At 39.3% G+C, this 24,121-nt stretch overlaps 1 protein-coding gene across 1 annotated transcript; it reads right to left on the bottom strand.

Moving 5' to 3' along the window:
• Positions 1-260: 260 nt before the first annotated feature.
• On the bottom strand, positions 261-23,322 carry HAVCR1 (hepatitis A virus cellular receptor 1). The gene is made up of 9 exons (XM_029941632.1): positions 23,263-23,322; positions 19,636-19,693; positions 16,622-16,960; positions 13,077-13,160; positions 9,977-10,063; positions 7,210-7,265; positions 4,630-4,741; positions 3,453-3,489; positions 261-1,275 (listed from the first exon to the last, which is right to left on the bottom strand). Exons 1-9 carry the CDS (start codon positions 23,299-23,301, stop codon positions 1,161-1,163), a joined length of 927 nt encoding a protein of 308 aa, XP_029797492.1. The 5' UTR covers positions 23,302-23,322; the 3' UTR covers positions 261-1,160.
• Between the last annotated feature and the right edge of the window lie 799 nt (positions 23,323-24,121).

Here is a 24,121-nt window from a genome sequence, read left to right as displayed (position 1 = left end):
CTTTAGAAATAAATATCCGGCCTTCCTCAACCACTATAATGTATCTCTGAACCCCAAGCAGGAGTTGTTTCAGGGTTTACTCAGATCGAAATTAATATCCAACCTTATCAACTGTTCATGTAGAAATGCCTCTGGTTACTTTAAAAAATCCTTATTTTTAGCCTTTGTTTAACTCTCTTGGGGGAAAAAAAATTTCACTGAATGTGGAAAAAAAGGAATAGCACTGGAATTGATTTGATATTAAAAATGAAACCCTTCATCCTGCCAAAGCAATTTTAAAAATCGCAGTGGTTTGGTGACAATTTAGAATTTTGACTGAAACTTGGTAACACTCTCAAACAACACTATTATATTTGCAAAGTAACTTTTCTGAAGCAGAAAGCCTTTTAGCCTTCTCTCTCTTTTTTTTCTCCTTCTATTTATTTCTGCCCTGATTTATTCTAAAAATTAGTTCAGAGAACATGACAATTATCTACACAAATGCTTGGAACTATGAAACAGATGTAGCAAAAATAGCATGTAATAAATCAACTGATTTTCTTGCCTGTGTATCTTCTTGGTTCACTCACTACCCTAGTTTACTCTAACTGCTAGAATACCCACCGTGGTTCTAGGGAAAGCCTTAATACCATGTATTATCAGAGCGAAGAGAAATTGGATTTACCCACAATAGCAAAATAACATTCACCTCTATTTCCCTATGGGGGAAATAAAAGCCTGTGGTACCCTCATGATTTGAGAGCCTTGGGGAACCTAAGAAATGTAACATTTGGAGTTCTCCATTCCTCTTGACAGCTTTGGTGACCAAGGTAGTAGTTCCTCTCCTGTCTGACCAGTGAGAATTCTTGATGGATATATGGTTCATAGGGTCCAAAGAGAATATACAATTCTAAAGTGTTCATTTCATGTTTGAGAGAAAACTCTGCAACAACCAGAAATATTGAACGAGTTATAGTATAAAAAATTAGGACTCTATGATCAATGAGGTTGATTGTACACAGATGAACCAAAGTCAGCCTACCCATCATAACTGACATATTGGAATATCATTTGAAATTGACAGAAAAATCATTCTAGAGCTTAAGAGAACTCTGACATGGTGATATCCTGTCGTTATCTTCTGCAGTCAAGGGCATAAATCCTTAAAGGGCCACTGGGTCTTAATCCATGATGTAAATATTGTCCTCGATAATGTAGATATTGTCTTCTGCTCGTGCACCCACTTGAGATGCACTTTGCAAAGCTCCGGTCTGAGGGTCACTCAACGAAATCAAGCTACGGAAAGAATAACATGAGTAAATGAAAAGCAGACCACTTCTAAAGTATGGTGAGCACATTTGTTTATGTGCAGGCAAAACTGGGTATTTACAAGTCCAGTGCCCCATTCACACAGTCTATGAAATGAAAAGGAGATCCAGGGTTGTGGATGTTAAGTTGAAGAGAGTCTGTTTAATAAGTAGGTAGAAAACCTAAATATTCCCCTTCAGGAAACTCATGTTAATAGAATACAAAAATTGAAAATCTAAGAAGACTGGCATCAGAAACAGTTGAAGTCCTAAATCAAGAAGCATATTCTCAAGGGTAACTAAGAAGTGGTTTTCTTCTGTTTTTTCTGACTATGAATTGTACCCTTCCAGAGAGCATTATTAAATCTTTTTAGTGGTCTATATCCTGCATTTAGGATAAACACAATACAAAATATATCAGAATATATTGGATATAGTAAAAGAGTGTTGCTTCACATAAACATGGGCTAGATCATGGTGCAGAAATCTTACTGTGTCTTAATGATCCAAATTTGAACACCATGGGTTCAACAACTTTCATAACACATGCACTCATACAGTAAGTGTACAGAAAGATCATGTATGTGGTTTTGACATAGTAGCTGTTTTATGATTGGTAGAGAGTGCCTGTTTTTATTACCTAAGGCTGCTGAAAAGTGTTAGGGAACATACTGAGGCTTCACTCAGCTCTGATCTTTAAGTGACCACTCATACATGTGTGAGAGCAGGTGTCAACAGCTTAGAATGAGTCAGTGTGATAGAACTGTAAAAACAAAAGAGGGAAAAAAATAAGAAAAAAAGTCATGAAGAAATGCTTGGGGTTTTTTTGTGTGTGTGTGTTTTTTTTATATTTTAGAAGATTTTCTACAACATATTTTCTTTTATGATTAGGTGATAAAAAGTCATCCCTTAGAAAATGTTAATAGTGAAAGAACAAAGATCAACTAATAGGATGTTGTGTTCCATGCTTTTCTGCCTGTTAGGAGTAATTTGCTCTTCCATTCTTAGAAGTACACAGTCAAAAACTTCTATAAATATGGGTTCAGGACTCTAAAAGACATAAGATTGAGCCTTGTACCTGCTGTGGAATGTGACTTTGGATGTCACTTCACACTTCTAAACCTGTATTCCAGTCTGTAGGCTGAGCATAACAGTGCCTGTCTCATGGGAAGGCTTACCACAACAGGCAGGATGGCAATTACAAAAGCCAGCGTTTATGGAGTACTTACAATGTGTTGGGCATTGTTCAAGGTGCATTCGGAGGATAGGCTCATGCAATTAACTCAGACCTAGGAAAGACTGTGTGCAAACATCCAGTAAAGGAGAACTAGGAATCATGTGTGGCAATGTAAGAGAAATGGATTTTGAATCAAACCTTAAAGCCCAAGCTCTACCAAAGGAAGCAAGCTACTTGGATTTGGAAGTAAGTAGTGGCTTCCTGCTATTACAACTATTCCAGCAGAAGACCCCAAGGCATGGATCCAGGTGAAGGGGATTTAAGTTCTAATTGGGCAGTAGGATGGGTTTACAAAATCAGTAAATTGCAATGTTTATGAGGCCAGATAACTCATGTAAATGAGCAGACCAGGCTGGAGATGGAAAAGCAGGGGAAGGCAGGAAATGGATGGAGCTGGAGGCAACTGCCTCACCACAGTGCCTTTGCAGTTCTTCAGCCTGGAGCGGTCTTTTTCCAGATCTCTGCAGAGCAATCATCTGTTCATTAGGGGCTCACTCAGACAGCCTATTACCTTGCTCCATAGCTCCAATGATATTTGTCTAGAAGCACTACACGGTCTCTGTCCATTTGCTGATATGTTTTCTGTCTGCTTTGTTCATCTTTTCGAAATATAGTAGACATTCAATAAACATTCAATAAACAAAGCACTGAATGAAATCAAAAAACAAAGCAAACTTCTTGCTCTAAGAAGTTAAGATTGAGGTGCTCCCTCTGTAGCAGTTCTGGCACAATTCCAGAGGTCTATAGAAAGCTAAAAATATCGCTACACGTTGTGGATAAAAACAGTGGTGTTCATGAAACTAGATTTTTCAGGACATAAAACGAAGGGTTTAGGGGAGGAAGAGGAGACTGGACAGGGAGGAGTTTTTCTTTACTTCCAGGAGGGCAGAAGCATCAAGAGGTATCGACACAAACACTTTCAAACTTACTTTAGTTGTTCCAGCTTCCTTCTTATGTATACATGTTCTAAATTGGGGAAGAGTTGAAGAGAAAATTACACATGTTGGTCAAATCGTTTACTAGATCTTTTTTCAAACAAGTATATTATTTCCGTTATTACTTTACTATGAAAAAAAACCTGTACAGAGCTAGAGCCTGAAAAAGTAAATTTAGAAGAAAGAATGTTAAGAAAAAAAAGAAGAAAGAAAAAAGAAAAAAACAAAACCCAGACTGGATGCTTTCCTAGTTACTCAGGTAACTCCTTTTGAATCAATACGACCCAAACAAACTTCTCATAGAAAGTATTTCATTTTCATAATGACTTTGTGTATTCATTCACATGCCCTGGCCTCCTTTAATGCAATTATTAATAAATAAATTTCATTAAAAATAAATGACTGTGGCTTTTTCATAGAAGGAAAGCTACACACACACACACACACACACACCATACACAACAGATAGATGACTACTTTTTGAAATACTTTCCTCTATCCCTAGCCCAAAAATCAGTTTCCCTCCCAAAGTTTCATTTTCCTCTCCCATTAAACGGTATTGTAAAATTCAACAATATCATCACTCATGGGGACAAAAATTTGTTCTTGGGGGGAGTAGAAAAGGAGTGAACAAGTCATATATATTACAGTGGTTTGTTGCCTTCCAAATCCCAAGACTGCCCCAAAAAATCTCATTTCTTAAGATTTAATTTCACCTCTGGAAAATTTAATTTGCATCTTTATAGGCCAATAATTTTTTTTTTTTGAAAAAGGACAGTTAAGGAAACAAATTTAGGGGTGTCTGGGTGGTTTAGTGGGTTGGATGTCTTATTCTTGATTTCATCTCAGGTCATGATCGCAGGGTCGTGGGATCAAACCCTGTGAAGCCTGCACACGGGGCCTTGCACTGAGCAAGAAGTCTGCTTAAGATTCTCTCTCTCCCTCTGCGCCTCTACCCCACTCACGTTCTCTCTCTCTCTCCCTCTCTCCTCTCTCCCTCTCTAAAAGAAGGAGAAGAAGGAGAAGAAGAAGGAAGAGGAGGAGGAGGAGAAGGAGAAGGTGAAGAAAAGAAATTTATGTGAAATCACAATCACATGGTGTGTAGAGCTACTTGAACTTAGGCAGTTTGGTTGCTCTGCGTTTCCTTAGGCACAATCCTGAAACGACTTACTTTTGGTAATCAGGACAAGCAACACAGTGAGCAATACCACAGCAGTAACGCAGATTCCAATGTAGAGTCCCTTACTGGTGGTCATCCACGGATTTTGTGCTAGGAACACATGCTAAGGAAACATTGGTGGATCAGAAAAACATCTTGTTAGAGTTATGAGGAGAAAGCATTCCTTAAAATAATGCACTCAGACTGATTTCTTCTTCTTCTTCTTCTTTTTTTTGACCCCTTTTCTTTATTGGCCCCGGCTCATGAGGGGTAAGACCAAGTAATCTGAGGTTGTAACCATATGGTGAAATTTGAAGACCATTTAAAATTCAAAATGTATTTGGGCCTGGCAGAAATGTTTTATACCTTGAATGCAGTGGTATTTATATAGGAATACGCATTTGTCAAAACTCAAACCATATGCTTCAAATGTAAATTACACATACTTTTAAAAATCAATAAGCTATTTCCATAAATATATCCTCTCATAATATTAAAAAGGAAAAAACAATTTTTGCTCATGTATAAGTTGACTTGGTGATGTTACATGAATATGCTCAGTGATTGGATTTGGCCCTTGATTACAGTCCTTCTTTTTTTTTTTTTTTAGCTATAACTCAAGAGTCTGTGAAAGTCTATATAAATGGACTTGAAAATAGGTGCTCGCAGTCATGGCCCTCATTAACAACCAACTTGAAATGCTGTGCAGTTGGGTAGAGATGCAGAAATTTGTTTAAACATCCTAGTGGAGAATCACCACCTCCTGGAATAGCCTGAAATATGACAGGCGTCATGTTCAGCTCCTTTTTATAGTTTAGCTCTAATCTTCAAGAGATCCCAGAGGGTAAGTATTTTAACAGAAAAGAAGATAAGAGAGAAGGAACAAATATATTCCCGTATAAAAGTTTAATCTCTGGAGTCAAGATCGCAGTTCTTTGACTTAATTGCTGTGTGGCCCTGAGTAAGTTATTTAGCCTCTCTGAACTGTGTTTGTGTCTGTCAACTACAGATTAAGCAGGGTTCTTGAGAAAGGTGCATTTGGGTACTTTCTAATAAATACTATGAGGAAGATAGGTAAAGATACCTCATGTTTGAGCCATCCTTGCTTAAAGGGAAAATGGCCAGTGTCTGGGAGAGAAGAGCTGTGTTATTATTACCTTATCAATGCAGAAGTAAGTGGTTAGATGTAACACGAGGTTGCAGGAGGCAGGCTTTGCTTTCGTTTTTAAAAAATTACATAAAAACTGCATGTTCATTTTAGAATGCACCTCTAAGCATGAAAAAGGAAAACTAAAACCAACCATAATCCTAACATCCAAAAATAACCACTATTACCATTTTTCATTATATGCTCCTCTAGAATTTTATCCTCTAGTGCTTTTCTTAACAGAAATAATTCCTATATTCAATATATGCTACTACATCCCCACATGTGTCTGTGCTGTTTTAACAGTTGTTTTTCTCAATTAACAATCAATAGTAACTGTCTTCCCATGTCAGCAAATGCACTGCAGTGACTACATTCTTAATGACAATATGTGGTCATACTTAGCATTTACATAGTGGCAGTTTCAACCTTTAACAAGTATATGCAAATTCAACCCACATCCATCAGATCAATCAGTGTCCATCCTACATAAGTTGTTAAAATTTTTAATATCACTCCTATCCAGTGCCTCATTGTCACTGACATGTACAACATGAAGCCATTTGACCCCGTGCTAAATAATCCCACTGTGCCTGAGCCTGAGTTTTTCTTACTATGGCCCGTGTTGTCATTTCAGTACTTGGGACCAGAAGAACTACTCTCATACCCGAAACTCTTTTGGTTTGCTGTTTCTGAGAGTTATTTGCACATATTAAAGGAAAACTTATTTCTCTCAGAGGAACCAAAAGAAAAGGTCCTATTGATAAACTTGTCTAACTTATTTACAAAGGCGAGACTTCGATGAGCACCATGAGCATCTAGGGCCCCTTAGATTTTTCCTGAGCTCACTGTTGAAAAGTGTAAGGAAATCACAAATGTGCATAAGATGCTAATACCTTAATAAGTCATCATATGGGGAAGTTTAGATGTAGAAAAACTCAATAGTGGCCTCAAAATTTCTATAAAGAATGGCAATTGGGTTAGAAAAGAATGTGAGGGAGGATGTGCTTAAGCAAGCACACCGTCACTGATATATTTTTGTCTCGGGTGGCCTCCACTCCACTGATTCAAAGCATGTTATTTCCCTAATGATAATTAAAGTCTTCCTTGGTCTATTATGTTAACTCACTCTCCTTAAATTAGATCATTCTTTCTTCTTAACTTTTAGCCAGGAGAAAGTCTGTGGGGTGTGTGTGTTTATGTATGTGTATACAGAATGTAATGCCATTTAGCAGGCAAATTCTAACTGGTCCACCTATATGAACTTTTCAAATTAATTAAAGTATCCCTATTTAAGAGTCAAATTCTTTTCTTCCTTTTTTTTATGTTAACTAGAAAGAACCAATCTATGGGCCAGTCTTACAGAAATAATCTCTAAATGTAACTTGCTGCCAGGAAGACGTGTGAGTGAATCTGGCTAATAAAGTAGGAAGAAATATGCTTACAGTTTGGTTGCTCTGCCAGTGGCCATCTGAAGACAGTGTCACGGTGCCATTCCCATCTGTTCAACAAGAAAGAAAATTAATTATAATTACAAAAAATATTGAATTTTCACTGTAGATGCTAAATAGATTCACATTGCCTTCTGGTGGAGTGAAAAGTTGAATAATACAGCCAAATGCTGCAGACGTTGCAAAAGTCATACGAAGTTACTAGCATGTATTAATTTTTCCTGTAAGGTTGTGTGTCTTATCCATTTTGTCATGAACCCTTCAAAAATGGATGCCTTTTGTCTTCTTTATGGAAAAAAAATGCATGTATACACAAAGCTTCACCTACAGTTTTAGGGGACTCACAGAGACCCATTCTTGGAAGCAAGTTACAAACGCCACTCAGTGGTACGCAATCGATATTCTTATGCCAGCTAAGAACTGGTATAAAGGCCATGAGTACCCAAAGGCCATATGCACATCCAAAGATCAGAACCACTCTATTCTGAACGGACATTACATTGCTTTTATTCAGAATGTGAATAAAATGTACTAAGATATCTAAAATAAATGGCATATAACTCTTACATTATATGCCAACGTGCCCCTACTTTGATCCAGAAGTATTTTATAAAATACCTGTTATATCAGCTGTAAAATTAATGTATCTTATACTACCTGAAATTCTATATAAAAGGATATTATTCCCTAAAGTTTAGAGCATTCATTCTGAAATATCTATTTTGTAATATAGGCAGAACTACAAGCTATAATAGTACCCATCTCAAAAAGTTGCTAAATTAGATGATGCGTGTAAAGGACTTAACACCGTATTAGAAAAATATTAGCTATGGCGAATTAATATGTTACAATAGAAGGAGCAGCAGGGAGAGAGTCACTGTGCAAAGTGCTTTCCAAACATCATGTCTTTCGATCATCATTAACATCCAGGGAGGAATGCACCATCTTGCCCATGGGCATGCAGCTAATAACTGGCAGTTGAATTGGGAGCTGTTCTCTAAAGGAGAATTCTAGGGCCTCCCTAATCTAGCAATGGCAATAAATAAGGCCTGCCTTAAAAGAATTGAGAAAACACACGACAGTTTCCTGGCACATACTTCCATTTAAGGTAGGTGGTGGGCCATATGAGCACCAAATTCCCTTCCAGACCTAACATACTTTGCTTCTGTGAGACTTCAGCCCACTGCAGGCTGACTCCAGCACAGTGAGGATTTGGCTCGAGAACCTCAGGTACACTGCCAAGATGGCAACAATCACATAAGTCATAGGGGACACAGCTGCTCCAATGTCTGTTTCACTCTGGAAAGCTCTACCTTGACCAGGTTTCAGTGACATGATTTTTAGAAAATGATTCCCTATTCCTATATTCTTCCTACTCAAACCCTAAAAGCATGGGGTGCAGCCTCTCCTACTGCTGCTACCTTGTGTTTCTATTTATTTTCACTTTGTTTTTGTGCCCGGAAACAGTTCACACTAAGGATTCCACTTTCAAAACCAAATGTCGCCATTATCTAATCCCAACTGAATAGGTCCCTCTGTGAATCCCACTGCAGCTCCATTTTAAATTAACCAGCTTCCAGGAATGACTGGCAAAAGGTAAGCCAAATGCGGGAAGGGGGTGCTACAGCCTGGCAAATACTGAGCACAATGAATCATACACATAAGGGAGGAGTCTCGCAAAGCTTGACCTTGTTTGGACTCAGCACATGCACAAGCACACATAAGCCAGCTCTGCATTACAAAGGGGTTCAGCATGTAGCGCTCCCCAAAATTACCACTGGGTAACAGAATTAACTGAGAAAAGTGAAAGGATTCAAATCACATTTCTCTACCACAGAAAACACAGGTGAATCTTAGAAAAAAGCAGAAATTATAAGAGACCTGCCCAGAATAGGGACAGTTGGGAAAAAGTGGGAAAGTATACAGATAATCTCAGCAGGTTATGGCTCATGGTGCCAGCCAATCTCGAAGTGTCCATTTGCAAGCTTCACAGGGCAGCAGGGGAGCTTTCTAGATAGACCTAGGGGAGGGGGGCCTAGATAAAGCATAAACATGGTTGACCAATTTGGTCTGGATACCACAGAGCTGGATTTAATTGTTTTAAGGCTCTGCTAATAAGTCTGGAGTCAGGACTGATTGATTTGATTAAGAAAAACTGTGATATGCAGGTGGCTGTTCCCAATTCACACAAGCCACCTCTGCCAGTCAGGAATATGGATTCTAGGCATTCAAAATTAGAGTCAAAGGGCGCCTGGGTGGCTCAGTCAGTTACGCATCTGGCTTCTGCTGAGTTCATGATCTCACAGTTCGTGGGTTCGAGCCCCATGTCAGGCTCTGTGCTGACAGCCAGCTCAGAGCCTGGAGCCTGTTTCAGATTTTGTGTCTCCCTCTCTCTCTGACCCTCCCTGTTCGTGCCATCTCTCTCTGTCTCTCAAAAACAAATAAAAAACAGGAAAAAAATTTTTTAAATAAATAAGTAAATAAGAGTCAGAGTTGCTATTGTACTTATTACTTACCACTTTATAACTATGTCTTAGGATCTTCACAAGCATTCTACAAGACAATTGGTATTCCATCCACTTCACAAATGATAAAAACAGACTCTGAGTAGGTAGGATATTTGTTCAAATCACATAGCTGATTGGAGTGACCAGCTGATTCAAGTCAGATCTGTCTTATTCTGAATATATGCTTTTAACAACGTGTCAATGATTATCAAAATTTGAATACTCTCAGGTGTTCAGGGGAAAAATGAAGTTACCTGTTGGGCAAGAGTACCATGTTGAATTGGTGGGCTGTGTTGTCCTCGTTTCCTGCGGGGCAGTAGGCGGGGTGTCTGCTGTCTGTTCTGGAGAAGAGGAAGTAGAATGAAATGAAAAGAACAGAACTGTGCTCTATTTGTAGAGAAAAATTCCCACTCCCAACAAAAAGAAAAACGCAACGAAAATCAAGAATCACTATCAACTTCCCACAGCACCTTCACTCAGCCATTCCATAAAGGAGCCATTCCCTAAAGGCATGCCTCTCACCCACTCACTTCCAGTCCTTTCAACCCCCTTTTAGAAATTTAATCACAGATGGCCTTTGAGGCATTGCACTATCTAGGCATACCATTATCATGAATAAACCTGATCTAGATAATCATCTGTATAGTTCATCAATATATAGGGATATTTCACACATGTTCTAGTCCTAGGATACCTCTAAATGTCCAAAGCCTACAAAGCTACAAAGCACCTTATATAGGACATACAATTAAGCTTTTATTCATACAAGTGACATTACACTTTCATGGGAACAGGGCCTAGGGGTTTGTGCTAATTTGCCCTTTCCCCTTCAGAACAGCATTATCGAGGTTTCCTGACCTTATCCAAGTTCCCAGTTATCCATCTACACATCAGCACAGAATATATACTCGCAGTATTTAATTCCTTGATGTCTCTTCAAGGTGACAACATTATCCAGTGTCTGAACCTTGGTGATGATTAACAACTCTAAAACCAACATTCTTGGTAGACCTTGACCTGGCTCCTTGTGCCGTTACATTCTGGTCACTCCCTTCATAAGACTGATTTCTGATGTTATCTGACTCATCTTATGTTTCACACCAAAAGCTTCTCTAAAAATTTTCCAGTACAGGGCTATGTTTACCTTTCCTTTCTAAAGGCACTTCTTTCTTTCCTATCAGATAGCTCACTTTACATGCAGCATTGGTCACTTCCCTCTTTGTGCATTTTATTAAATATTTTATTTTTATATACCTTCTTCTTAGAGCACCACAAATTTTGGAGCAAGTTAGTAGTGTTGACTGGACAAAGAATTCCCAACCTGGGCTTTTCTTGTCTTTTGTTGTTTTTTCTGCTTTCCCTTCCCCACAGTGATCTCCACATTTCAACTTTACCCTTTCTTGTGTTCAGATCTATTTTCCTGCCTCTCTCTAATGTTCAAACTACTCAACTACTCGCCTGTAGTTCTATTGAAGAACTAAGAATAGGACAATACAAGAAAGTCAGGTGATCAGAATCTTTAATCAACTTGTATCTGTTCAAAAGATCTATTGGGCTTAACTTTTTTCCAAGTTTGAATCTTAGCAGGCATCTTTCTTTTCTCCCATTTCTGTAACCTTACATCCAACTATTTCATGAATTTTTAAGGCAACTAGGATAGTATATACAAGAGGCATTGTGCACAGGAAAAGAGTATATAAAGATGAATGTCTCCATGTTGGATCTGCTCCAGTGTGCACCTCCTTCCTGTTCAACTCAACTCAAACTCTTAAGAAAATCAAGACAAGGATAAGGCTTAATTAATACTATCCCTGAGGAGGTCATATAAACCAACACTTTTGTTCTCACCTTTGCTTTAAACATGCATGTTCACCAAATCAAGTCCACTAATCCATTCACATTTGCAGGCACAAACTAAATATTATGAAGCTAAATCAATATTGAGAAAGCCAACAGATTCTCTAGTGTGTTTATCTGCCCCAAACAAAGCTATTTTTCTTACAAACTTTTATGACTCTAAAATCCTAGTTTTAACCTAAAGCCCTCTCTTCTGAACTCAGTTGAATTCTTCAGATCCCTTCTGACTAAATATTCATACAGTTCAATAGGAGTCAAGGGAAATCAATATATTCCATCAGATTTTTCTGGCTAAAAGGTTGTGACATCTCAGTTACTCTTCAGAATCCAGTGCCACCCCAAAGGGTCAAAGAGCTTTGAAGGCTTTAAGAATCACCACTGAATGTTGTCCTTTTAATCCTAGAGACAGAAGGGTTGAACCTAAACTTGTCCTCAGAATGGAAGCTATTTCTCTACCTTTAAATCAAAGTATTCTCCATTTGTATTAAATCTAAACTCTATTAGAAGTTTGAAGTATTAACCATGTGGCCTGAATGGGGGGAAAAAGTATAAGTTCTAAATCCCTGAAGTCTTTAAATCTGATGTTCATTTTTTCATCGGTATAAATAGTATCTTTTGCCATTTCCATGCTACATAAATAAATTAAAGGATGTTGGAAGCAAAACGGTGTAAGGAGATTGCCCAGAGAAGACAGGGTAATTGTATAAAGGATTTTTCGGTGAGGACGTCATACCAGGACAAGTTCATCCAAATATAAGCTCAGTACTTGTGGTAGAAGGCACAATCCAGTAGTTAAAAGCACAAATGCAAAATTCAAATTTATGGAGAATGAATCCTAATTCAAGGACTTTCTATCCGTATACCTTTCCACAGTGAACTTAAACTCTGTGCCTTAGTTCTCACAACTATTAAATGGGATTGAATCATACCTACAGTGCAGAGAGGTTGTCATAAGTATTATATTAAGTAATATAATACTTGTAAAGCAGTTAGCATGGTTCCTATAACTTAGAAAACACAGTAAATGTTAATTTCACTGAAATCTTATCCTCAAGTGGAGGTCCAGCTTCAGAATGCGCTAACTGATCTCTATTCAGAGCTCCTTGTAAGGGCAGAATCTCATTAACTTGACCCCTGTTCTCTAGCACTCCCTATTTTTTCCTTACAAACTGTGTTCAACTGGGCCAAATCCACTCCATCCGCACTAGATGTCTAAGATCAATGGTCTGGCTTTGGGTGAGGCTGGGGGCAGAGTTGCTAATAATGAATATATTGGATAATCTGACCAATCACTGTGAGTCTCCTTTCTCTAAAAATGATTATATGTAAAAAGGTGCATATAATTTGGGACAGGGGTTTACAGACCCTATGAAGCTCATGTTTGGAACCCAGGTCAGAACACTTAGCCTAGATTGTACTTCTGCTTTACACAATGCCCTGGATGGTCTACATCCTCTCATTAGAAGACCTCAGGGTTTAAGGAACACATTTCTTTACCTGGCTTGAGGTTCTGCGTGGGTGCTGGCGTTGAAGAAGTAGAGGTAAAGACCCTAGGTGACGTTGGAACACTGGTGACCTTAGCTGGAGTTAGGAATGAATATGAAAGCAAGGATTAGTCAAGCAGCAAGAAACAAGAGCCTTGTACTGGGCCCACGTACCAATGCAACCAATGGGAGACTGCCCCCATGCAGAATTAGGCACCAGTTTTCCCTTAACTCAGGGTTCTTGTCATTGGTCCACTAGAATCTGTGACAGAGTAAGGCTTGAAGACACACTTGTGAAAAGGAAGCAGCTGCATTAAAAGGTATATATTTAGTGAAGCAGAGAGGTGAAAAATGACACCTGAGATTTACACTGAAGCACTTTGAGACCAGTCATGCATATCAGATTTATGTATATTCATAAACTTCTGTGAGTTAAGGAAAATGTCTAGAGCCTGGAACTGTCTTTATTGTCTCAGTAGTGAATGACTAAGCCTTCAACAGAATTTCCCAAGCCAGAATGCTTACCAAATAAGTATCATTCAGTTCAGTCACTCCTGAGAGTACGGTGCCAATAGAGAGACCTGCAACCTAAATGAGGGCTAACCCACACCATGAGCATATTAGCTAGATAAGCCACACAGATGATTTATACATTTTGTTAGAAGGTAAACTAGATGTCTTATGGTTCCTTTCCACCTAAGAGATAATAACAATAGCTAATAACATAGACTCTTTCTGGAGTCAGAAGTGGGGAAGGATTCCAAACCACACAGTGAAGGTCTCAGAACTACCCAGAGAGAAGTGAAAGCAGAATTAAACCCCAACAAAGACTGAATCAAGAATATAGACTTTTGATCTCACGAGGCACCATTTTTCTCCACAAGAAGTTTCCTTAAACTTCAACTTGACTAACTACGAAAGAAAACCCATGTTGCTTATATAGGGGACATTTGGTTTGAAAACTCTTCTGAAAGATCTAGTTTAATTTAGAATCGGAAGAGGAAGAATTTTTTTTCAACAAATATCTGTGAATGTCTATTACATGTGAATCATTAGTCTTTTTTTTTTTTTGCCAATACAAAATCTTTTTATTTATTTTTATTATTTTTATTATTTTTATAGTTTATTACCAAGTTGGTTTCCATATAACACCCAGTGCTCTTCCCCACAAGTGCCCCTCTCCATGACCATCATGCCCCTTCCCCTTCCCCCTCCCTCTTCAGCCCTCAGTTTGTGCTCAGCATTCAAAAGTCTCTCATGATTTGCGAATCATTTGTCTTAAGCAGAAGTCAGCAAACTTTCCAGGAAGAGCCAGATAGTAAATGCTTCAGTCTTTGGGGGCTTGAAAGTCTCAGGCACAGTTGCAGAATTCTGTCAGTGAAAGGGCAGCCATAGACAACACACATGAGCAGGAATGGCTGCTCTGATAAATATTTATAAAACAATGGGCCTGTTTTGTAATCTGATCTAGCCCTAGAGCTATAGTTTACTGACCCTGATCTAAGGTGTAGTCAGAGGGTTTCTGAAAAGAAAAGAGTGCAATCAAATCCCTTCCTTCTGGTTAAAACCAAGTATGCAAAAACTCTGATCAAGGGAGAATAAGGGAAACAATAAAGAGGAGGTAACCTAATCCAATTGTCTAATGAACTTGACTTCTTCAGTGGTAAATATTTTCCCCAGGCAGAATCTAGGAAACTGGTAGGGGGTGGGGTGGGAAAAAGCCCAATTAGAAGCCTGAAGAGTAAGTTCAGCCTATGAAAAATGCCAAGACAACTTAAGCAAAGAGTTAGTTATCGGAGGCAGAGTCACCTTGGTTCAGTTATGAACCTTCTTTCCACTTGACAGGACACTGCCCTTGTAAATGCCCACCTGTTAAAAAATTTCAAAGCACTTTAAAAGTGTCCTACTAATTTCCTGCTATATCAGTTCTTCACATTCAACCAAACCATAAAAAATTTCACAAATACAAAAATGTTACAATCATCATCTCTTCTCGACACACTGCCTCCTCACTTCTCTCTAGAGCACACTACAGTCACCAGCCTACTTGAGCTTCCCTAAATTGCTTCCCAGATGTAGTTTCCTCAGAGTCAGCTATTTTCTCCATCAGAATTGACCTTATCACACTTGTCCTCACAAAAGAAACCGGCCATATCCAAAAGTTGTTAGATTGCAAAATCAAGTTCCTCTTAATTTAAGAGAGAGAAAGACAGAGACAGAGAGACAGAGAAAGTTTATTAAGGCCACAGATATTAAGTTCTATTGTCAATATAAGAGTTTAGTAGCAGGAAATTCATTAGGAAAGAACACCAGAGACAAAGGAATCCTGAAGAATCCACTCCGTTTATCCAGTGGTAAAGAAAATGAGGATGTTCACATAAAGACAGATTTTTGGATTTCATGAAATTCTTTCTTTTTAACTTATATTTATTGTTAAGAGACAGCATGAGCAGGGGAGGGGCAGAAAGAGAGGGAGAGAGAGAGAGAGAGAGAGAGAGAGAGAGAGAGAGAGAGAGAATTTGAAGCAGACTCCAGGTTCTGAGCAGTCAGCCCAGAGCCCGACACAGGGCTCCAACTCACAAACTGTGAGATCATGACCTGAGCCAAAGTCAAACACTTAACTGAGTCACCCAGGGGCCTCTGGACTTCATGAAATTCTTAAAAGCAGCTGGTGAATAGTTATTGGGATATAAATGTTTTCATATTGCAATAAGGTCACTTTCATTTTTAAAGAAGCAGTTTTGCAATATGATGTGAAATACGCTACAAAAATTCCCAGGCAGGGAAGAGGATAGAAGGGCAGAAGGAAGGAATAGAACTATATATCCCTTTACAACAAGAAATGTAACAAGATTGAGCTGGCAATTGCTATAGCTGGGTGCTACTACCATGATAAGGCCTTGTATCATATTACCTACTTTATATGTTTGAAATGTTCCAAAATAGTTTTTTAAATGTTAAGGATGCTTAAAAACTCTTCTAAAATATAATCTCAGGGGAAAAAAAGGCAGTTCTTTAAGTTGAATAAATTCAACTTGATAAAAATGTGCACTATATCTCACAGTGAACAGTGAATGCTTTCTCATGAAACAACTAGCATTTTTGAAGCACTGCTTCAGAATTTATTTATTTTTGAGAGACAGAGAATGAGCAGGGGAGGGGCAGAGAGAGAGGGAGACACAGAATCTGAAGCAGGCTCCAAGCTCTGAGCTGTCAGCACAGAACCCGATGTGGAGCTCAAACTCAGGAATGGCGAGATCACGACCAAGGCCAAAGTCAGATGCTTAACCAACTGAGCCACCCAGCTGCCCCTTTGAAGCACTGCTTTAGGAGATAGTTTGCTGACTGGGAAGATCCTCTAGCCTGCCATCTTGAATCAAGATTGAGCTAACACTTCATTCTATACAAATAAAACTTATTCTATTTTCCAACAGTTGCTGAAAAACAAGATAGGAGGAACCTTCTCTTTCCTTATTAAAGGAGAAAGACACTACCAAACAGTCAACATCTCGGTCAACCCACATGACGTGATCAAAGGAAGAAGGAAAAGGAACTCACCTGGCTTTATCTCCAATGATAGGGTGTGTTTCATATCATTGAACCACCCTCTGTGTTCAACACGGCAGCAGTAAAGGCCGCTGTCAGTCAGAGCCACATTCTCTATGGTCAAAGACACATTCCCATTTAAAAGATTTCCATTTAGCTTATAACGCGGGTGCTTCCGAAAGGTGACGAGGAATCCATTAGTCCGGATAATTACATCTGAGCATTGGGACATAGGACATACCCCCCGGCCCCAGCACATGGTGGTGACTCCGCTAGCTGTCGAGTACGTGCAGGACAGCGTGGCAGACTGATTCACCACGCCATTCACTTGTACGTGAGAAATGACAGCATCTGTAAATAAAGGGAAAAAAGAGCATGAGGCCTCAATATTTCAGTTTTATATTTATTTCCACTTTTTTCTTTTTATATAGTTTATTTCATTTGTAATCATATGAATGTGTATCTTCAGTTTAAAAAAATCTATAAGCATTTTTATGTTAACATACTCTTAAAAGGATTACTTATTTGATATTTGTAGATAACATATAATTAAAGCTTTTTTTCTGTATTTAGAATTATGTTCTAATGGGACTGTCTAAAAGAGAAATTACCAGGAATATTTTCACTCTCTTGATGAAAATGGTCAAATTTATTTCCAAAAGGTTTGGACCAAATGACAGTCCAGTAATACATGAGTATGTATTTCATCCTGTGTTTGACAGGTATATGCTTATTAAATCGGTAATACATACATGTGGCTTTTCCACTGTCCCAGATTCAATCATTATCTCAACTGAAATATGTTTGAAAAATTCTATTGCACTTACCGTTTTAATTTTTATTGCAGCTTTTTAAACTGCTCTTGCAAGTGATGCCCCTCACAACACCTCTCTAATAAGAAAAGCAGAGCTTTGGGCACCTGCGTACCTCAGTCAGTTAAGTGTCTGACCCTTGATTTTGGCTCAGGTCATGATCTTGCACTTCGTGAGTTCAAGCCCCATGTCAGGCTCTGCACTGATAATGTGGAGCCTTCTTGGGATTCTCTCTCTCTCCTTATCTCTCTGCTCCTGCCCCTAGCCCCTCCTTCCCTCCCCCCATCTAAAAATAAATAAACATTAAAAAAATTAAAGCAGAACTAATGTTTTGTTTTAAAGTATTATTTACTAGGGCACCTAGATGACTTAGTTAAGCGTCTGACTCTTGATTTCTGCTCAAGCCATGATCTTGCAGTTCGTGAGTTCGAGTCCCACATGGGGCTCCCCACAGACAGCATGAAGTCTGCTTGGGATTTTCTCTCTCTCCCTCTTTCTCCACCCCTTCCCTATGAACTCACTCTCTCCCTCTCTCTCTCTCTCTCTCTCTCTCTCTCTCTCCCTCTCTCATGCTCTCTCAAAATAAATAAAAACATTTTTAAAGAAACCAATTTTTAGCAAATGGGTTTCTAATAATTCTAGGAGAAGCTGAGGTTTATCATGGGCTTTAGGATCAGTCTAAAAAAAATCCAGTAGGGACCCCTTCTCATAAGTTGATAACAGCCCCACACCTGAGTGTGGCCCATTTCCTCTGTGAAAACAGAGAACTGGAAAACACTCAATCAAGTACTAAATTATGCCACTTCAAAAACAAAAACAAGAAGTCTCTCCTGGGACAGTGGCATAAAAACCCTACAGTGCCAAATGCAGTCAAGGTAGCCATGAAAAGAAATCTGAAACTCACCAACCAATTACATTTAGAATTTAGGTTATGACTTTGGGAAATAAAACGTTCATGGTTTCATAAAATAAGAAAAGCCTTTTTCACTGAATTCTTAAAATATTTAGTTTTGCCTAGTATCATTTTGGGATTACAAATATAATACATGTTAATTATACAAATCAAGTTATACAAGTTATAACAAGAGTCCTCCATAATCTGACTTCTGGAGATGATTGTTTTTAAAATTTATGCATTATGTCTATTCCTAACTTTGCTCTCTATCTCATAGAAGGTTTTGAAATAAAGTATTTTATTTACTTAATCTTTTTTACTTTTTTAATGTTTTATTTTGAGAGAGAGTGCACATGCATGCGTGCAGAGAGATGGAGAGAGAGAAACTCCCAAGCAGACTCTGGAAATCTGACATGGTGCTCCATCCCACAAACCCTGAGATCATGATCTGCGCAGAAATCAAGAATCAGCCACTCAACTAACTGAGCCATCAGAGCGTGCCTATACATTGATTTTACATACAGTTATATCACTAAATTCTCTTACCAACTATAAACATGCTTATTTCAATTCTGATTTAAAAGGAATACTCTAGACATTTCATGATTAAGTATAATTATGTCCTCAAACCCTATTTAGCATTTTTTTTAACTTTTGAAGGATGCTTTTATTCTTTTTTTAAAAAAATATAATTCATTGTCAGGTTGGCTAACATACAGTGTATACAGTGTCCTCTTTGATTCTGGGGTAGATTCCCATGATTCATCACTCACATACAACACCTAGTGCTCATCCCAACAAGTGCCCTCCTCAATGCCCATTTCCCCCTCTCCTTTGCCCCCATCCCACATCAACCCTTAGTTTTTTCTCTGTATTTAAGAGTCTTCTAAAAGAAATAGTTGCACAGGATTTTTAAAAACTCAAATGACACAGGATGGCTTGATAGAGGATGATTTCCCTTTCCATCTTATCCCAGCTTCTTCTCCCATCCCCTCTGCTCATGGCTCCTGTTACTATATCCTGCATACACCTGAGTCATCTATGCTGACACTGCTGTCTACTCGCCCCTTTTATTGTTTAAACACAAATGACAAGATATGATACAAGTTCTGCATTGGGCCTGGTTCACTTATCATGGATTTTGTAATTCATAGCATTTAAGCAATGTTTTTTGAATAAGATTTAGCCTGGTTCTTTCCTAACTGACCCATTGCCTTTCACCAAAGCGCAGCACACCAATCTTCCTACACCACACTCATACATCTCCTACACCCCCCAATCCTCAGGGCTTCCAGACCCAGGCTCACCTATTCACTTACCTGTCAGAAGGAGTATGGGGCTGAAGATGGCTACCCAAGGTCGCATGATGGTATCAACCTGAAGGAAAGAGAAAGCAGACTGGTAGGTGTGCCCCTGAACAGATGGTCTCGGAACAAGTCTTAATTTTCAGAGTGCAACTTTTACTTTCACCCTGACTGAGTGAATCACATGAGCCTTCCTGGTCAGTGAGGAGGGACCATGCTCAACAGCTTCATGTGTCAGTTATCTCCAGGGTGACTGAGCATCCTGCAACCTTCCAACAGAGAGGCAAAGCTGGCCTCAGAACAGCCCTTGTTTCCCAGCTCCTTCCCCACAGAGTCCAAACCAACTCCTGATGCTGACAAGGGGGTACAGGGGCAAACAGGAAGGAAACCAGAGGCAGGCTCAGTGAGGGGAACATCACAGCAAAGACTGGTCTTCACTTACCCTTGGCCTCTGTGATGAGTCAACTGGCCCTTTAATGAGCGCAGAGAACTCCCTGCTCTGTGGCTACAATGATCAGCCCCCAACCTTAGTTATACTGTCAGGTTTACCAGTAGCAAGAATGAATCAAGAATGTAATCACTGTGCCTGACCATGTTACGGGAAGCAATGACTCAGACCACATCTCACTGAGTGATGTAAGGAGAATGTGTCAGGAAGCAGATTCTGGACCAGACTTGGGTTTAGATCCCAGCTCTGTTACTTACGAAACTGGGTATCTCTGTGAGTTACTGTGCTCTTCCAAGCCTTGACTTCCTCATTTGTAAAATAGCACTAAAAATACTTGTTCTGTCTCCCTCAAAGGATTGTTCTAATGACCAAAAACAATGTGGGAGACCTTTGAAAATGAAATGTAAATATGCATTAATGCTAACCAAGTTTTTCAGAAATCTTACTACATGGCAGGCTCTATGACAAACACCCACATGCACTTAATCCTGCTATGAACCACATTCATAGAAGAGGAAACTGAGTCTTGTAGGTGTTAATTGAGGCAAGATTCCAGACAAGGTCTTCTGACTTTTGCATTTAACCATTAAACCATACAAGTATGTGTAAGCCTTCCTAGTACTTCATTAACTGTCCTCTGGTCTAAAGATTCAATAACTTCCTCCCAGAAAGGTAATGATGTTCCATTTCTAAGCTACTTGCAGCCCATCACAGGTTTCATGGAGACATGGAGACAGTGGCAATGGGTCCTGTGCTGCCTGGGAATGTGAACTCTTGACTCCAGCAGTCTCTGCACCTGGAGAAAAGACCTAAAACCTAATACTACAAACTTGTGACCTGAAGACTATATTTGGCCCACAGAAGTGCTTTGTACCATGGTGTTTAATGATTTATTTCTTGGGGCACCTGGTTGGCTCAGTCAGTAGAGCATGCAACTCTTGATCTTGGGGTTGTGAGTTCAAGCCCCACATTGGTGTAGAGTATAGGTGTATTTAAAAAATAATATTTTAACAAATATTTATTTTTAATTAGTGGCCATCATTTAGAAATCTAGAGAGCCCATGTGAGAATTCAGTTTTTCAGCTTTGTTATGAAATACAATTAGATGGTCAACAATGGCCTATACCACTCAATCCCCTTAGAGTGTGCCCTCTCCAGCCTGCCCTTGCGCCAACCCTGTTGGGGAATGCGAGGGGGGGCGGGCTTCTGTGTCTGGAGGAGGCCTTGGCTAGGGAGGCCCCTGCCTTAGACTCTGCTCCACCTTCATGAACACAATCTCCTTCCTGTTACTGGAACTTCATATCCACTGTCCCCTGGCCTATTTGCTGAAATTCATCTCTTCCATCCAAAGGTTGGACTATACGATTTTTATTAGCCCTTCTATCTTTATGATGCCACATACTTGAATTCAATTGGGTAACAAGATGAGTTCTCACAAGGGAAAACCTTATTTCTGGGTTCCCATCCTCCCCTTATTCTCTGCCATTATACACTTGGAGGGAACACTGCTGACCTCACCTTGACCACCACCAAAAGTGGGGGAACACATCCTGAAATGCATCACAAAGAAGCAGATCATGCCTTATATTTATTTGGGAGGCAAAATATTTTATGACTAGTTTTGTTATACTCTGGGACTCAGCCAAAGCCCAGAAGGTTGGTGATAAGGATTCTTCTAATTTAATTCAATTCTACCACATTTGTTATCAATATATGGAGGCTAATACAGCACTACTTAATATACTAAGAATGAAAAACCCCAGGATTGTGCAATAAAGTGGAGAGACAGGTAAATAAGCAGCTAATAAAATTGGGCAGAATGATGTAATGGGTAAATATATAATCAGCCTGTGTCACACTTCCCCTTACAATACTCCCATGGCTCGCTCAGAAAACAACAACAAAAAGCAAAAAAAAAAAACAAAAAAAACAAACAAAAAAAAAAAAACACCACCACAAAAAACAAAAAAAACAACCACCCTAACTTCTTACCCAGATCTACAAAATCCTCTCCAGTTATCTGGCCCCTGACTACCTCTTAAATTTCTTCTATGTCTCTCTCCCCTGACACAGGGCTCCAGCCCTTTGGGGTTCTTTCAAATGTATCCCCACATTATAACTTTTTCCCTAGTGATGCCTTCTGCCATATCTCCAATCCTTTACCCCACCAGTTTCAGATTTCTCTGCTTAATTTTACCTTCTCAGACATCCTTTTGATCCCTCTGTCTGAAGTAGCCAACCAGTCATTCTATTACACTATTTCAATTCTCTATGCAGCATTTCTTACCTTGTTTCCCTTGATTGTGTGTGTGTTGTCCATCCTTCCTTTCTCTTGTACTTTAAATAGAACTTTCCATGATGATGGAGTTATTCCAGCATATGGATGTTGTGCAATATAGTCGCTATTAGCCACATCTGACTACTGAGCACTTGAAATGCAACTAGTACTACTGAGAAGTTAAAAAATTTTTTTAACTTAATTTTATTTAATTAATTTAAAGAGAAGTAAAAAAATTTTTAACTTAATTTTATTTAATTAATTTAAATTTAAATTTAAATAGCCATACATGCTATGGTCTTGAAAAGTACTCAGTTCTAGACCATAAACTCCTTTAAGATGGAGTTCTTCCCTTTTGTTCTCTGTTGTATTCCTGAAACATTGTAAGGAACCCAATCCGTATTGATTAAATAAACTAATGGAAGCACAAAGGCATGGAGGGAGATCATTCATTGACTGGGAAGGGTGGGGAGGTGGGGGGAAAGGAGTGGCAGAAAAATTCCTTAAAAACATGACATGCGAGATTCATCATTGGAAAATAGGGGAAGGGGCAAAGGGTGCTTAAGTGAAATAAACAATGAGCAAGAGCCAGAACAGGAACACCAAAACAAGGTGTACAATTTTGTAGAACTGGATTTTCTAGCAAGTCCATCTCGAATGACAACCTCTATTGTGTCCTAATGGCTCCCAAACAGCATAGTGGTTGGTTTGTTTGTTTTAACTTGAACTACACAACGTCCATGAATCACTATTCTTTACTGCCAACTTTGTGACCCCTTGAAGGATACATCCCAAGTTGAGGGTTAAGGTTCAATGGGTGACAATGCTCAGGGACCAGACATGAATTCCCAGCTGCTTACTCTACCTGAGAAAGAGTGCCACTGCAGGTGCATGGAAGTGATAAGACCAGGCTTACCTTTGAGAAGGACTCTGTAGCTGCTGGGTTGAGAAGCATAAACACCTGTCACAAGTGCAGTATGTCAGAAGAGAGGAAGGGATGGTAGTGAGCAGTTCAGGCTCTGGCTGTTTACACAGTGGAGCAGCCAGGATTTTCTACAGGATATGAGGTATAGGAGCTTAAACATGACTCCAGGGGATTTTTGCCTGAAACAACTGGAAGAACTGGAAGTGCCACCAACTGAGACAGGGAAAGCTGTATGTGACACAGGTTTGCAAGGAAATAGTCTGGATTTTGAAAGTGTTGGGTTTCAGGTGGAAGCTGTTGAAGTTCAGGAGAGAGATCTGGAATAAAGATAAATATTTGGAGGGCACCTGGGTGGCTTGGTTGGTTAGGTGTCCGGCTTCAACTCAAGTCATGATTTCATGGTTGGTGGGTTGGAGCCCCACGTCAGGCTCTGTGCTGACAGCTCAGAGCCTGGAGCTTGCTTCAGATTCTGTGTCTCCCTCCCTCTCTCTCTCTGCCCCTCCCCGCTCATGCTCTACCCCTCTTTCTCAAAAATGAATAAATTTAAAAAAATTTTTAAGATAAATATTTGAGAGTCACTGGTATAGAAATGGTATTTTCAAATCATGAACCTCGAGATGTTTGATCAAAAGGAATGCTTGTGGCTAAGGACTAGGCTCGGAAGCATCCCACAGAAGGTTGAAGTAGAAAAGGTGCCAGCACACAAACAGAAGCAGATCAAGGAGGTATGAGGGAAAGAAAAAAGTAAATAGGATCCTGGAAGTCACATGAAACAAATTCGTCCATTGAAGAGGTGATCATCATGAATCAACTGCTGCAAAGGCAAGGGATAAGATTTGTCTAAAGGACT

The sequence above is a fragment of the Suricata suricatta genome, chromosome 6 (assembly GCF_006229205.1).
Source record: "Suricata suricatta isolate VVHF042 chromosome 6, meerkat_22Aug2017_6uvM2_HiC, whole genome shotgun sequence".
Taxonomy (NCBI): Eukaryota; Metazoa; Chordata; class Mammalia; order Carnivora; family Herpestidae; genus Suricata; species Suricata suricatta.
This window is presented reverse-complemented; position numbering and strand designations above follow the sequence as displayed.

Coding starts and splice junctions, on each gene's coding strand:
- HAVCR1 (XM_029941632.1), bottom strand. CDS start 23,301: ATGCTTCTCAACCCAGCAGCTACAGAGTCCTTCTCAAAG. Junction 19,694..23,262: donor CTACAGAGTCCTTCTCAAAG/GTAAGCCTGGTC, acceptor TCTTTCCTTCAG/GTTGATACCATCATGCGACC. Junction 13,161..16,621: donor ATCATTGGAGATAAAGCCAG/GTGAGTTCCTTT, acceptor TCCTAACTCCAG/CTAAGGTCACCAGTGTTCCA.